Genomic DNA, 12,848 nt, shown 5'->3' on the forward strand with positions numbered 1-12,848 from the left:
GTTGTAACTGTGAATGACCCAATTTCAATATAACAGGGACAGAATATTTTAAAATCTCCTTTTTCCATCCAAAGGCTTGTAGCTTACTGTAAATGAAGGACGAGTCTACCAACTTTGTTAAAAAAAAATGATATTATGGAGTTATTGTTGTTACAGCAAGAATAATGTTTGTTTCAATAAATATAAATACGACTTATAAGTCCAAGATGCTTGTTTTATATATTAGACATTCTGTTTCAATTTTGCATTTTTTTTAATATTTTGGTTTCTTTATCAAAATCATGAGTTTTTATTATTTCAACGGTTCCCGCTAGAAGTTATATTAAAATATTTGGTAGACTGCATCCACGTTCCCGTTAGTTACCTCCCTTTTTCTGCCTCTCATTCGTTGGAGATATAAAATTGAAAACGTGTAGTCGTGATTATACAAAATCTGAAATAAGATGAAATAGCGTTTTAGGAGACAATTTGTTATAACCCTTCAGCTATGGCATCAACAGCCGATGTTCAGACGTTAATGGAGATGGGGTTTACAAAAAACAATGCGTAAGTCGAGTTGAAATTATACAAATCAAAACTATTTACTGATCGAGCTACATATGTAGCCGAAGAAGTCATTACAATTCACTTATTTACCGATCTCCTTCCATAAATGCTTCCTGAAGTTAATAATTTATACATTGCTGATGTATATAAATGATATTTACAATACAATTTAGCTATACGTGAGAGTGATTAGCCTGTTGAGTGACGTAATATTCCTAAAAATAGCCCTACTTTCATTTTGGGTTTGATAAGAAAAATTTAACTAACAGGATCTCGTCTATTTCTCAATATCTTGGTATACTTACTGTATGGCTTTCAATAAGAGAAACAAAAACTAGTTACAGTTATTGTCATGCGTGATTATGATATATCAGGTCTCACGCTTCTCTGTATCAGTATGAAAAGTTTGGCAACTTACTTGCAGCCTCCTTGCCGAGCTAATACACTAGACTTTACCAATAAAAATAAAAAGGATGTGATCCATAAACAGCTGGAATGGAAGCTTTCACCTTCTTTACTTTACGGGGGCTCCATCAAAGCCCCCGTAAACTACCCTAGCTGTTTTTCCAACTGCAACAATCCATAATGCAGAAAATTATTGTCACCAGCATTATTCTAATTTGGAAAACCAGCAGATCCTTGTCTTTGGTCTAAATTTACAATGTTAGTAACAGTTAAAAGACGTGCTCATATTGTATGCGGTAATTGCTGTTTAAAAATAATTAAATCTCTACATTTATCTGCTTACTTCACCTAGCTTGCACAAATTAGTCCATTAGTGTGCTATTTAAATCATCATATTACATCCATCATCAGGATTTCATTTTAACAACTTCCACATTACCAGAAGACAATGTCATGTAGCCTGTAGCATAGGGTATTGGTTTTGTATACATTTTCTATAATCACTTTCTTGTTCAAGTGACAAATGTGTTAAAAAAAATCGAAAGACTACAGAAGCCTTTCAGCATTATAAATATTTATGCTATATATATATGTATATTTGTATGGGTAAAAGAAGTAATATAGACAGTAAAATCCCATATAACACTGGATCCTAATGGAGGTATGTCCGTAGGATACAAATCACTTAAAATAGTATATGGGGCAAAGAAGGATTTCCGACAGTGTGGTCCACACTGTTGGAATTACTTTGCCCCATATATATATATTTGTATATACATTAAGGTATTATTACCATTGAATAACAGGTAACAATACAGGCTCCTTGTGCCTTTTGTTGGTTATATGGTTCACAGTATAGTTTAAAACTAGTACAATGTAACCATGTAAGATTCCGAAGATCACCATATAAAATAAAAAATGTTTATTACTGATTTACAGGGAAAGGGCACTTGCAAAAACCAGTTACCAAGGAGTACAACTAGCCATGGATTGGTAAGTGGAGTCTCGTATACAATAACATTACCTCGAGCTCCCACCTGTATTATCTTAGAATGAGAGTGATACTCTGAAAAACCTGCAAGATACATGTATAGGGTTGTTACCATATTATACACACACAGATTCATACATTTGGAAAATAATGGAAGTAAACTTGTTGTAGTCTCATTAAATAATTCTTTTGCAGGTTATTTGCTCATGAAGATGATCCAGATATCAATGAACCCTTTGAAGCACCAAAAGGGAATGTACTAGGAGGTAAGTAATGGTTCAAGGTGTAGAGCCGTTTCTGTAGTTTAGGTTTGATTTGTTCTCTTTATCCCTTACCTGGGTACCGACCGGTATGCAGGGCGATTGAAGAAACAGTGAAAACTAACTATAAGAGTCAATCGCAACAGGTCCTGGATAAGTTGAGTTTTATTAGCTCACCTGGCCCGAAGTCCGTCGTCCGTCAATTTTTTCCTTTAAAACCCTACTAGTCCTGGTCTGGAGCATCATTGGCCAAAGGGTTCTCAGTTTTGGATTAACGGAGGGTATGGTCCCCCTAGGGGCAGAGGGGCGGGGCCAAATAGGGGGAAAATAGGTAAATCTTTAAAAATCTTCTTCTTCTCAACCAATCGAAGGATTTTGACCCAATTTGTCCTAAAGCATCTTTGGACAAAGGAGACTCAAGTTTGTATAAACAGAGGGTATGGCCCCTCTGGGGGCGGAGGGGCGAGGCCCAATAGGGGAAATAGAGGAATTTTTTTCTCCTGCTATACAAGTAAAGGGATTTAAAGCAAATGCAGTCTGAAGCATGATTAGGGACAAAAGAATCAAGTTTGTATAATCTGAGGTGTGTGGGCCCCCTTCTCGGGGCCGCTCGGTGGGGCCCCTTCGCGGAAATAGAGGAAAACATCAAAGATCCTTCTCCTTTTGTACCGATGAAGGGATTTTGACCAAATTTGGTCTGGAGCATCATTAGCCAAAGGGTTCTCAGTTTTGTATAAACGGAGGGTATGGTCCCCCTGGGGGCAGAGGGGCGGGGCCAAATAGGGGGAAAATAGGTAAATCTTTAAAAATCTTCTTCTCATTCAATAGAAGGATTTTGACCCAATTTGTGCTAGAGCATCTTTGGACAAAGGACACTCAAGTTTGTATATCCTAATTGTCTGGAGAATCTTGGGCAAAAGGGACTCAATTTTGTATAAACAGTGAGTGCCCCCCCCTTTAAACCTTTAAAATCCTTCTTCTACCATAGGGATTAAGGGATTTTATCCTAATTTAGTCTTGGGCATCCTTGGGCCAAGGGGACTCAATTGTGTATAAGCAGTGGGTGTGGTCTCCCAGGGGGCAGAAGGGCGGGGTCCAATAGGAGAAATAGAGGTTTAACCTTTAAAATCCTGCTTCGACCATCAGGATTAAGGGATTTTATCCTTATTTAGTCTGGAGCATCCTCGGGCCAAGGGGACTTAATTTTGTATAAACAGTGGGTATGACCCCCCTAGGGGCATAGGGGTGGGACTCTGTTTGAAGTTTGTTCTCGTTCTATCTCAAGTACTGGATGTATCTTTCTGAAATTTCATACGTGCTTACAGCACCTACCATGGAGTGCTATATCTTTACTTCATACCAATTATTTAAACATATTCAGGTGAGTGATACAGGCCCTCTGGGCCTCTTGTTCATTTTAATAATAAAGAAAAGTATCATTTTCTTATATAGATTGGCTCCTTACAAATAAAGTAGTTACCTGGTTGGTTGTCTATTTTGAGTCATACTCATAGGTCTGTTTTCTTGCAAATTGTACTTGTTCATCTTTATTTTCCTGTCTATGTGATCATATATAGATTAAATTTGATATCGCTGTATGAACGATACATTGGTTACATGTGCTCTATAATCATTTCCCAAATAATAGTGTTACCCATGTCACATTATGTTGCGTCCCATCTTGTCCTGTATAGGTCAACCATTACTATTTTTTCAACAGTTTCATCGTCATCGGTTTATCGACTTAAAACTATATTTATTTTACAACAATTATGTAACAAGTTAATTCTGACAGCTTATAGTAATCGCTCTTGTTTACATTGTTGGTCTGGATGTTAGCATGGTGGGGTGGGGGGGGGGGTATGTGGGAGACACCGGAGTACCCAGAGAAAACTCAAATGGTCAGGCAGGTGACCTCGTACCTTTTCACATCCAATCGGGGAATCAAACCCTTGCGGCCATGGTGAAAGGCAAGTGTGCTATCCACTGAACCACCCAACTTCAGGGACAAGGGGGCTTTCTTGCCTTACAAGCATTTCTAGTTCATAGCAGAATATAAAAAACTGTACCGCATGTATATTTTTTTTTCTTTTAAAAAATAATAATTTGACTCCTTTACACATTCATCATATTAGGTCTCCTTTATCACTATTTCTTGTCATTGGAATGTACACTGTATTACCTGTATTAAAATGTAATGTCATTATATATAGATATTCAAGAAGTATAGTACATACATTTGTCATTACAGCCTCTATTGTTGACACGCCTCAGACAGACAGCGTTGGTGAAGTAAACCTAGGTGGTGGCGGAGAGCCTGGAGTATCGGGAGAGACAGGAGAGGCTCCGTCACAGGCTAAGTCTCTCAAATGTGACGAGTACGTTAACCATCAACACAAACACAAGTTGAAATTGAATATGTCTCCATTTTGAATATACAGATGGAAATATTTCTTTAAAATGAAGATATATCCTGTCACACTTCATTCTTAAAAAATCATGCTTTTATGGTGTTCTTGTTATTTCTGGTGCCTTACAGATAAATCAAGGGGAGACAGGAAAGATAGATTTATGCAATATGCAGAATGCAAACTGACAGACTTTGATAAATTCTGTGGCAATATGATGATAAAAGACATTTAAAAACTGACAGTGCAAGTTAAAAAGCTTTCAATTTAGGTTTTTTTAACGGTTTGATAGGTAATGCACTTTTTACACCCAGGGAGACCAATACTTGTTACCAAGCAAGGACAAACTGAAATGTCGGCACTTCCTTAGGAACGATAGTTGGAAGAGATGGGGAAGATATCAAAACCAGAATAAAAATATTTTGAAAGAACATGTTTTTTTTAATCTCAATTGCAAGCTTTTTAACTTGCACAGTCAGCTTTAAGGTATCTTTATAGTAAAAAATATATAAATTATTTGACATGTTGTTATTATAACAATTCATGGTATCTCAAATTGATTATCTGTCAAGGATGAAATAAAATGTCAAAAAACATATTTTTCATAATTTTCATTACAAGGTGAATTTGTAATGAATTCAACATTGAACATTTAAAGTCAAGTAACACAACATACCTAACTATCTTAAAATGAACAATTCAGCACTGAGCAAATCAGTTCATTTTCACATAAAATTGCATCAAATAACAAACTAAAAGTTGTGTGAAATATTTGACATTATGACCAAATTAATATTCAGGCCTTATATAACGTAACTGAATACTTTGATTGAGCTGATGTTTATGTGTATCTTGAAGCTTGAGTAAGATTTTGAAAGAAGAAGAGAGGTACTTTAGTATCTGGTTATTTTAGATGTGGAAAGTTGCTCAAAGGAGAGATGGATGCCCAAGCACATGCAGCTAGAACACAACATTCTCAATTCTCAGAGTCAACAGATGAAATCAAACCATTGACGGCTGAGGAAAAGGCAGAGCAAATGCGAAAGTAAGCATTAATATGTCCTTTATATCACTAGTTTATTCCCAAATATAATGGCATAATTGTTATCTGTAATACATGAAATAAAAGGGGGGAAAAATGAAGACAAAATGTGTTCAAGTATTTGTATATTATTGTTTTTTAAATGTGGTCTAGACACAAAATAAAAATATCTAAATGCCAAGGATGTTGATATTTAGCCTGTGACATGCTGATGTTAAGGGTTACTAAGTTTGTTAAAAAATAATGACCTTCACTCATATTCGAGGTTACAGGGGTCAAATATGTTGAAATCTTTAAACAACTTCTAAATATCCAAAAGGCCTAGGATGATGATGTGCGGCCAGGTTCATGCTCAGATAAGAACCTTCGAAGATGGTTCTAATGAATGACCTTCACCCATATTCAAGGTCACAGGGGTCAAATATGTTTAAAACTTTTTTTAAACTTTATCTGCATAACCAAAAAGCATAAGGTGGCGATATTTTGTCAGTAGCATGCTCAGATGGAGAGCTTTCAATTTTGTTCATGTGAATGACCTTGACCCACTTTCAAGGTCGCATTGTCATATGTGTATAAATTAACATTTAAATTACCTAATCTCAATAAACAAATTTTATAAGGTGGCAAGTTGCATGTTGAGATGAAGGGCTATAGAGTTTGTTCAACTTAATGACATTGTCAGACTTTCACGGTCACATGGAGCCAAAATTGTTTAACTCTCTTTACACATTCTTTTGAATGACTTGCAGTCATAGATACTGATATTTTGCCTATAGCTTTATTTTAGTCCACTTTTAAGGTTACGAGTGTGATATTCATACCAGATGAGTGATGCAGGCCCATTGGGCCTCTTGTATCTAATTTATTGCAAAACCCTACCATTGTTTTGCTGATGTTTTGCTTATTGTTTAATAGAGGGTTTGAAAACATACACGACATTCTTTCCCTAAAAATATGGTAAAAATTGATAATGTTCAAGGAAACGTGTTACAAAATCTCCCTACTTAAAATCCAATTTCCCAACTTCAAAACCCAAATCTACCTACATTGTGTTCCAAAGTCATCACAGGATATGAATAAATTATAGAAACTGGAGTTATCTCCCATTTATCGAGTTATTTCACTTAGTTTAAAAACGGACCACTCCGAAACTACTGCACAAATTTAAAGGATACTTTAATTGGTTCACAATTCACTTACATCGAGGGATATTGATAAATTATTTAAATTGGTGCTACTTCCCCTTATGAAGGAGATGTGCCCCTTTGTTTAAGAATAAGTTTGCATTTAAGTGATACTTAATAGTGCACAGAGCCCTTATGTCAAGGTTATATAAAATAGTTGAAACAGAGTTACCTCCCAAATTCATGCAGTAATGCCCCTTTGTTTAAAAATGACCAGGAAAGAACTATTCCTACAGTTGTTGGCAGAAGCTGAAGGTATTAGTCTGCCATTCTGGCAACAGTTCTAGTTTTGACTGATTCTTTGCGAAGATGGAGTATCTTAATGCGCTATTCAATTATAGATTGCAGGAGAAAATTAAAATGAACAGACTGGAACGAGAAGAAAAAGAAAAACAGGAAGCCCTAGCAAGGGAGATACAGAGACGGCAGTCAGGAAAAATGATCGTTAATACGAAACAAAAGTAAGTTGCCATGTCTGTATTTTACACAATCCCATAAGAGAATCAGTCACACCAATAAATACACACCATCAAATAAAGTAAGAGGAGATGGTATGCTGGAATCACCCTGTCAGTTTGAAGACTGTAAATTGTGCTTATGAAACTTGATAAATGACTCCCCAAGGAGTGTGGACAATTCCTTACAAATTTGGGGTCGGGAGTGAAAGTCATAATGACCTGTTTTGTAAAAAAAAAATCATTTCTTGACACTTTAACATTCTTAGTTATACCTCAGAACTTCATAGGATGACTACAAATGGTGTTGGAAGAAATTATTTTTCATTTTCAGAATGGAATTGTATGATATGCATTTTAATCGACCATCACCTACTGATGGTAATTTGGATTATAATTTGATTGGTTTTAAATGCATCTTCTCATTTAGTAACAGATTTATTTGTATGAAGGAACACATGATATATCTTTTGCACAGATTCGAGGAGGCTGAGATAAAGAAGCTTGCAGAACAGCGACAGAGAGAGAAAAGAGACGATATGGAAGCAAGGTTTGTACCTTTCATTATGAGTGGCCAAATGTTCAGTTACATAGTCATCAGTTAGCTTTAATAGAGGAACCTTTCTTTTTTTCCCTTAATTAAAATAAAACCTGAAAAGGTGACCTGAGACAATTTCCAATATATTCAGTAGTATGCATGTTTTTGTTAGTGTTACTGCCTAATCACTGTCCAGCAAGCGATCATTTCCTAGTTGATTTCATTTTGATAGTGCACAGGTGTATATCTTGAAAAGGGTTGTAAATTAGTGCACATGTTCATTCTTGTTGAATTTCAGACGGAAAGTAAAAGAGGCAATAGAGCGTGACAAGGCCGAGAGAGCAGCAAAGGTAACTGTCACTGAGTAAATACATTGAGACTGAGCTAGGCATGTGTTTAATATGTGAATGAAATGTCATTCATTTGTTTAGCATAATATTAGATTGTGGCACATCACACTTAAACCTGCCTTCAAGACCACCTAATAAGATAACTTGTCTATTGGACCACCTGGGTATATTACCAACTTAAAGACTCCAGAAATTATATTTTGCCTTTAATAGTAACATTTAAATAAACATTGATTTTAGTTTTCTCTTGGTTTATTGGAATATTTGATAAATGTACACTGATGATTTCCAAATCTCACAGTAATAAAGATCTTAAACATGAAGTACTTGTATTATATTAACTCTATTTCATCAGAAAAACAAACCAGATGTTTCCCAGACTGCAGATCCGCAACCTAAACCTGCTGCACCTGTTGAGAAAAAGTCTTACACTGATTGTCAGCTCCAGGTAAGTACACATGTACTGATGTCGGTCACAGGTAACATGTTTAGTCTACACCAGCTCCAGGTAAATGCACATGTACTGTATGTCGGTCACCGGTAACAGTTTTAGTCTACACCACCTCCAGGTAAATACACCTGTACTGTATGTCGGTCACAGGGAACATTTTTAGTCTACACCAGGTCCAGGTAAATACACATGTACTGATGTCAGTCACAGGTTACATGTTTAGTCTACACCAGCTCCAGGTAAATACACATGTACTGTATGTCGGTCACAGGTAACATTTTTAGTCTACACCAGCTCCAGGTAAATACACATGTACTGTATGTCTGTCACAGATAACATTTTTAGTCTACACCAGCTCCAGGTAAATACACATGTACTGATGTGGGTCACAGGTTACATGTTTAGTCTACACCAGCTCCAGGTAAATAAATACACATGTATTTAATGTGTACCAGCTCTGGGTAGATACATCTGCTTTGAATATCAGTTACAATATATTCAAACCAGTGTCACCGCTGTGTGTATCAATCTACAAGAGACATCTGTGAGTTAAGACAGGTTGATCATGAAGTCAACAAACTTGTGCTGTCATAATGGAGACGATCAGTTGTGATGCTAGCTATTGACTGTTCCATAAACAAGAACAAAAACATAAGATACAGTGATTGAACAGCTGTGTACTTGTGCTATACCGGTCTTATGTTAATAAATCATGTTAATCAAGTTTACTATGTGATAACATTATATTGTTTTCAGGTAAGAGTTATAGGAAGACCATGATACTGATCGCTGCCCACCTTGTTTTCTGTTGTAGATTCGACTACCTGGAGGCGATACTATAAACCACACCTTTTCAGCCAAGGAGTCACTGGCAGCTGTGCGGCTATACATCCAGATGAACAAGCCAGAGTTTGGAGCTTTTAATTTACGCCAAAATTTTCCACCAAAAGTCTATCAACCAGAAGATTATGAAAAACCTTTAGATCAATTAGGTAACTATGTCAATCAAACTAAGGCAATGTTACTTCCTGGGTATGGTAGAAAGTGTTAAAAGATAAATGGAATTAAAAAAAAATCTTACCGTTATTATTTACAATTTTCTACCTACTTACCTACCTTTTATCTTGTTTTTTTCTTGTGCTGTTTTCAAACAAGATTTCATTTACAGTCAGATCTAGAGGCAATTAGTAAATACAACGATTTCCTGATTTATTCTATGTATGTTGTGTGATAACGGCTTTTTGCAATAATATTGTCTCGCATACATTTTTTGTTTTTTTTGTTTTCATTACAGGACTAGTACCAAGAGCTAATCTGCTCGTGGTGAAGAAGTAAAGCCGTGCTATGTGGCGACCATAAACCTATACATTTCCATATCGGCTCTCATTGAAGAAATGGCCGATACAATGCATCAAAGGACTCTTAGGCCTCTTTCAGTTGTATTGAAGATGACAGACATTGTATGTGCCATCTGTTACTTTCTGTGAAAGCTGTTTTAAATTTGGTTTTATATGCATTATGAAATTTCTTTATACAATCTGTATTTGTCACAAAATATAGTGCCAACTGACTCTCTATACTAGCAGTGTGCTGAACTAACTCACTTATCTTGTCCTATAGAGATACATTCATGTATGCCTGACATAGAGTGTTTGTTGAGGATTCATCATTCGTTTGGACGCCCATCTGTAGTGCTGTGATTGCATACCAATATTGTATTCAAGTGAAAATGTTTTATGTACTATTTATGAAATGCATCTTTCTTGAAAGTAAGTATATGCCTTACACACCTGGTATTTGTCAAATTAAAACAATTCTTGAAACAAATACTGAAATTTTTGTATTTAAGCCAATTCTAATGAAATGAATTAAATCAGAAGAAAGGTGTTGCTAAAATGAAATCTTATACAGAGTCAAGAATGTCCAGGCCCAATAAAGTAATTTGGAAATATCCTTGAGTCCCCATCATTGGATACCCACGGTTGATTTCGCATCAACTGGTGATGAGTGAGTAACGAAGCGAAATCAACCATGGGTATCCGAGGATGTTGTGTCCCAAGTGCTGTTATAAATAGAATCATGGAGACTTGGCTATCTTAATAAGTATTTTGATAATTCAGTTTTAGTGTAGATATTTATTTGTGAAAACTTAAGATGATTTTTGTAAGATAGAGTATCTGCTTAATATGTTAAATGTTTTCAACGTTGGATGGTACAGTTGCTGTTTTGAGTGAATGCGACTTCAAATTCACAGTTAGTACAATTATCAAGTCAAATTATAAAAATGGAAACATGTAATTGATATGTGGAATTTTTTCGTAGTGTTTCATTATGTTTGTTACACCTTCATTTCATCACTGTGATTCAGTTAATATGAGATTGGCAAACTTGCCACCCCGCAGTTTAAAGTGGGAATACATGTATGAAATACACAATTTTCCCAGGAGCTGCTATTGGTGTTGTTCAGTTCATGAAAAATGCTCTAACCAGCCTTCTTATGAGCATTATCACCTTGCACCTGAGTTCTTAGTTTAAACAGTATTTTGTTTTGTAAGCCAACACAATTGCTGATAGAGTCTGTAATAGCTACATTCCTGGTAACGATTGACTCTTTTTCTTCCACCTCTTAACCAAATGTTTGATAAATAGGACATATTCAATGCAAATGCAACGCTAAGGTAGCAGTTTACAGTAGCGTACAGTAGCCATGGGTAATATTTTTGTACGATGAACAACCCCTGTAATATTACATGTATCAAAAGTGTTAAAAAAATCGGCACTGAAATTGGTTTACACATGATGAAATGGACTATGTGGGCTTCATAAAAAAAAAAAAAATGGTTTGAGACTACAATTTTGGCCATTTACAAATCTGTGTCTGCACAACAAAAGCTAGCTTTTCATTTAGTTTATTTTTGTACTCAGCAAATGTGTAAATATTGTGAAAAATCCATCTGAACTACCTTTGCTAAAACGCGAGTATTTCTGTTTCCGAGTAAGTGATATTTAACTAAAGGTAGTTTTTATGCAGGGGTCAAAGTTTGGGTTAAAAATCATGTTTCAGTTTTGCATTTTTTGGTGTTTTTTTATATGGTAACTATTGTTTTCTCAAGTTCCAAATCAGGGGGAAACAATTCTTGAAAAAATATTCATTCTTAAATAAATATATATATATATGTAGGTGTGTTGTGCAGAATGAATCCACTATCTAACTTTATCTGAGACATGCCTTTTATTTTTCGGATCGTGCCATTTCTTCTGTACTCTGCTACCTAAATATCGCAAAATTTCTAGAAAATGTATGCTCAAACTAAGGCCATGTTTGGAAAGAGCAAAAAAGGTTACAAAGGTCACTAACAAGTAGAACCAAATTGTGTTGAACCATACACTTGTGTATGTGATGTTAACTCTTTCACCCTTAGGTAACTTTGGTAGAATCTACATTGATCTAGATTAGTCCATTATGGTCTACAGTGGTGAAAGGGTTAGTCAGCAATGCAAATCTTACTCTAATCTACTGTTTTAAATGTCAAGGTAAACTACGAGTGCTAATAAGGTCAAAGGTCAGCATGGGCTATATTGGGTAAAAGGCTCTTTAGTTCAACAAGTCTCAGAATCTGATATTTTGCATGTTAATACCTTGGATATAAAGTTTCCTCGCATAAATAACCTTGACATACTTTCAAATATGTTAAAAAATTCAAACAACATTGTTGAAATAAGCATATTGTAAAGAACCATGATGCTTTGGTATGGTATGCTACCTAGCTGTGCAAATATTTTTTATTTTAGCTCACCTGGCCCGAAGGCCCAGGGTCATAATATTTGGCCAATAGGTACCTGGGATGGAGTGCTATAAAGTTTCCTCATTAAAATGACCTTGACCTTCTTTCAAGGTCACAGGAGTCAAAAATGTTAAAAACTTCAGACAACGATATCCTTAAAAGCATTTGGTCTAAAGTCATGATACTTGGGTATGTTATGAAGACCAGCAGTGCGAATCTTTTTCTTATTAACAGTAATGAGGTCAAATGTCAACTTTAGGTGCTAGCCGGAGTCCAAGGTCAACCTGGGTTAAAAGCTTTAAAATTACAATTTTCAAATCTCAAACAACAATATCTGAAGCATTTAAGAGATTTCTTGTGTTCTAGTTACCAAATTTGGTCTGAAGTTACCTATTTCAGTTTCATGTAACAAAAGAAACATGTGAGTGATACA

The 12,848-nt window shown here is 35.6% G+C and overlaps 1 protein-coding gene across 1 annotated transcript; it reads left to right on the forward strand.

Moving 5' to 3' along the window:
• The first annotated feature begins 389 nt into the window (after positions 1 to 389).
• On the forward strand, positions 390 to 10,457 carry LOC110455542 (UBX domain-containing protein 1-like). Its single transcript, XM_021505730.1, has 11 exons — positions 390 to 546; positions 1,891 to 1,944; positions 2,138 to 2,208; positions 4,454 to 4,580; positions 5,524 to 5,655; positions 7,178 to 7,297; positions 7,770 to 7,841; positions 8,128 to 8,179; positions 8,535 to 8,627; positions 9,445 to 9,622; positions 9,925 to 10,457. The coding sequence occupies exons 1-11, from the start codon at positions 488 to 490 to the stop codon at positions 9,963 to 9,965; spliced, it is 999 nt and encodes a 332-aa protein (XP_021361405.1). The 5' UTR covers positions 390 to 487; the 3' UTR covers positions 9,966 to 10,457.
• Positions 10,458 to 12,848: the final 2,391 nt, after the last annotated feature.

This window comes from Mizuhopecten yessoensis, unplaced genomic scaffold (assembly GCF_002113885.1).
Source record: "Mizuhopecten yessoensis strain PY_sf001 unplaced genomic scaffold, ASM211388v2 scaffold8261, whole genome shotgun sequence".
NCBI classification, from domain to species: Eukaryota; Metazoa; Mollusca; class Bivalvia; order Pectinida; family Pectinidae; genus Mizuhopecten; species Mizuhopecten yessoensis.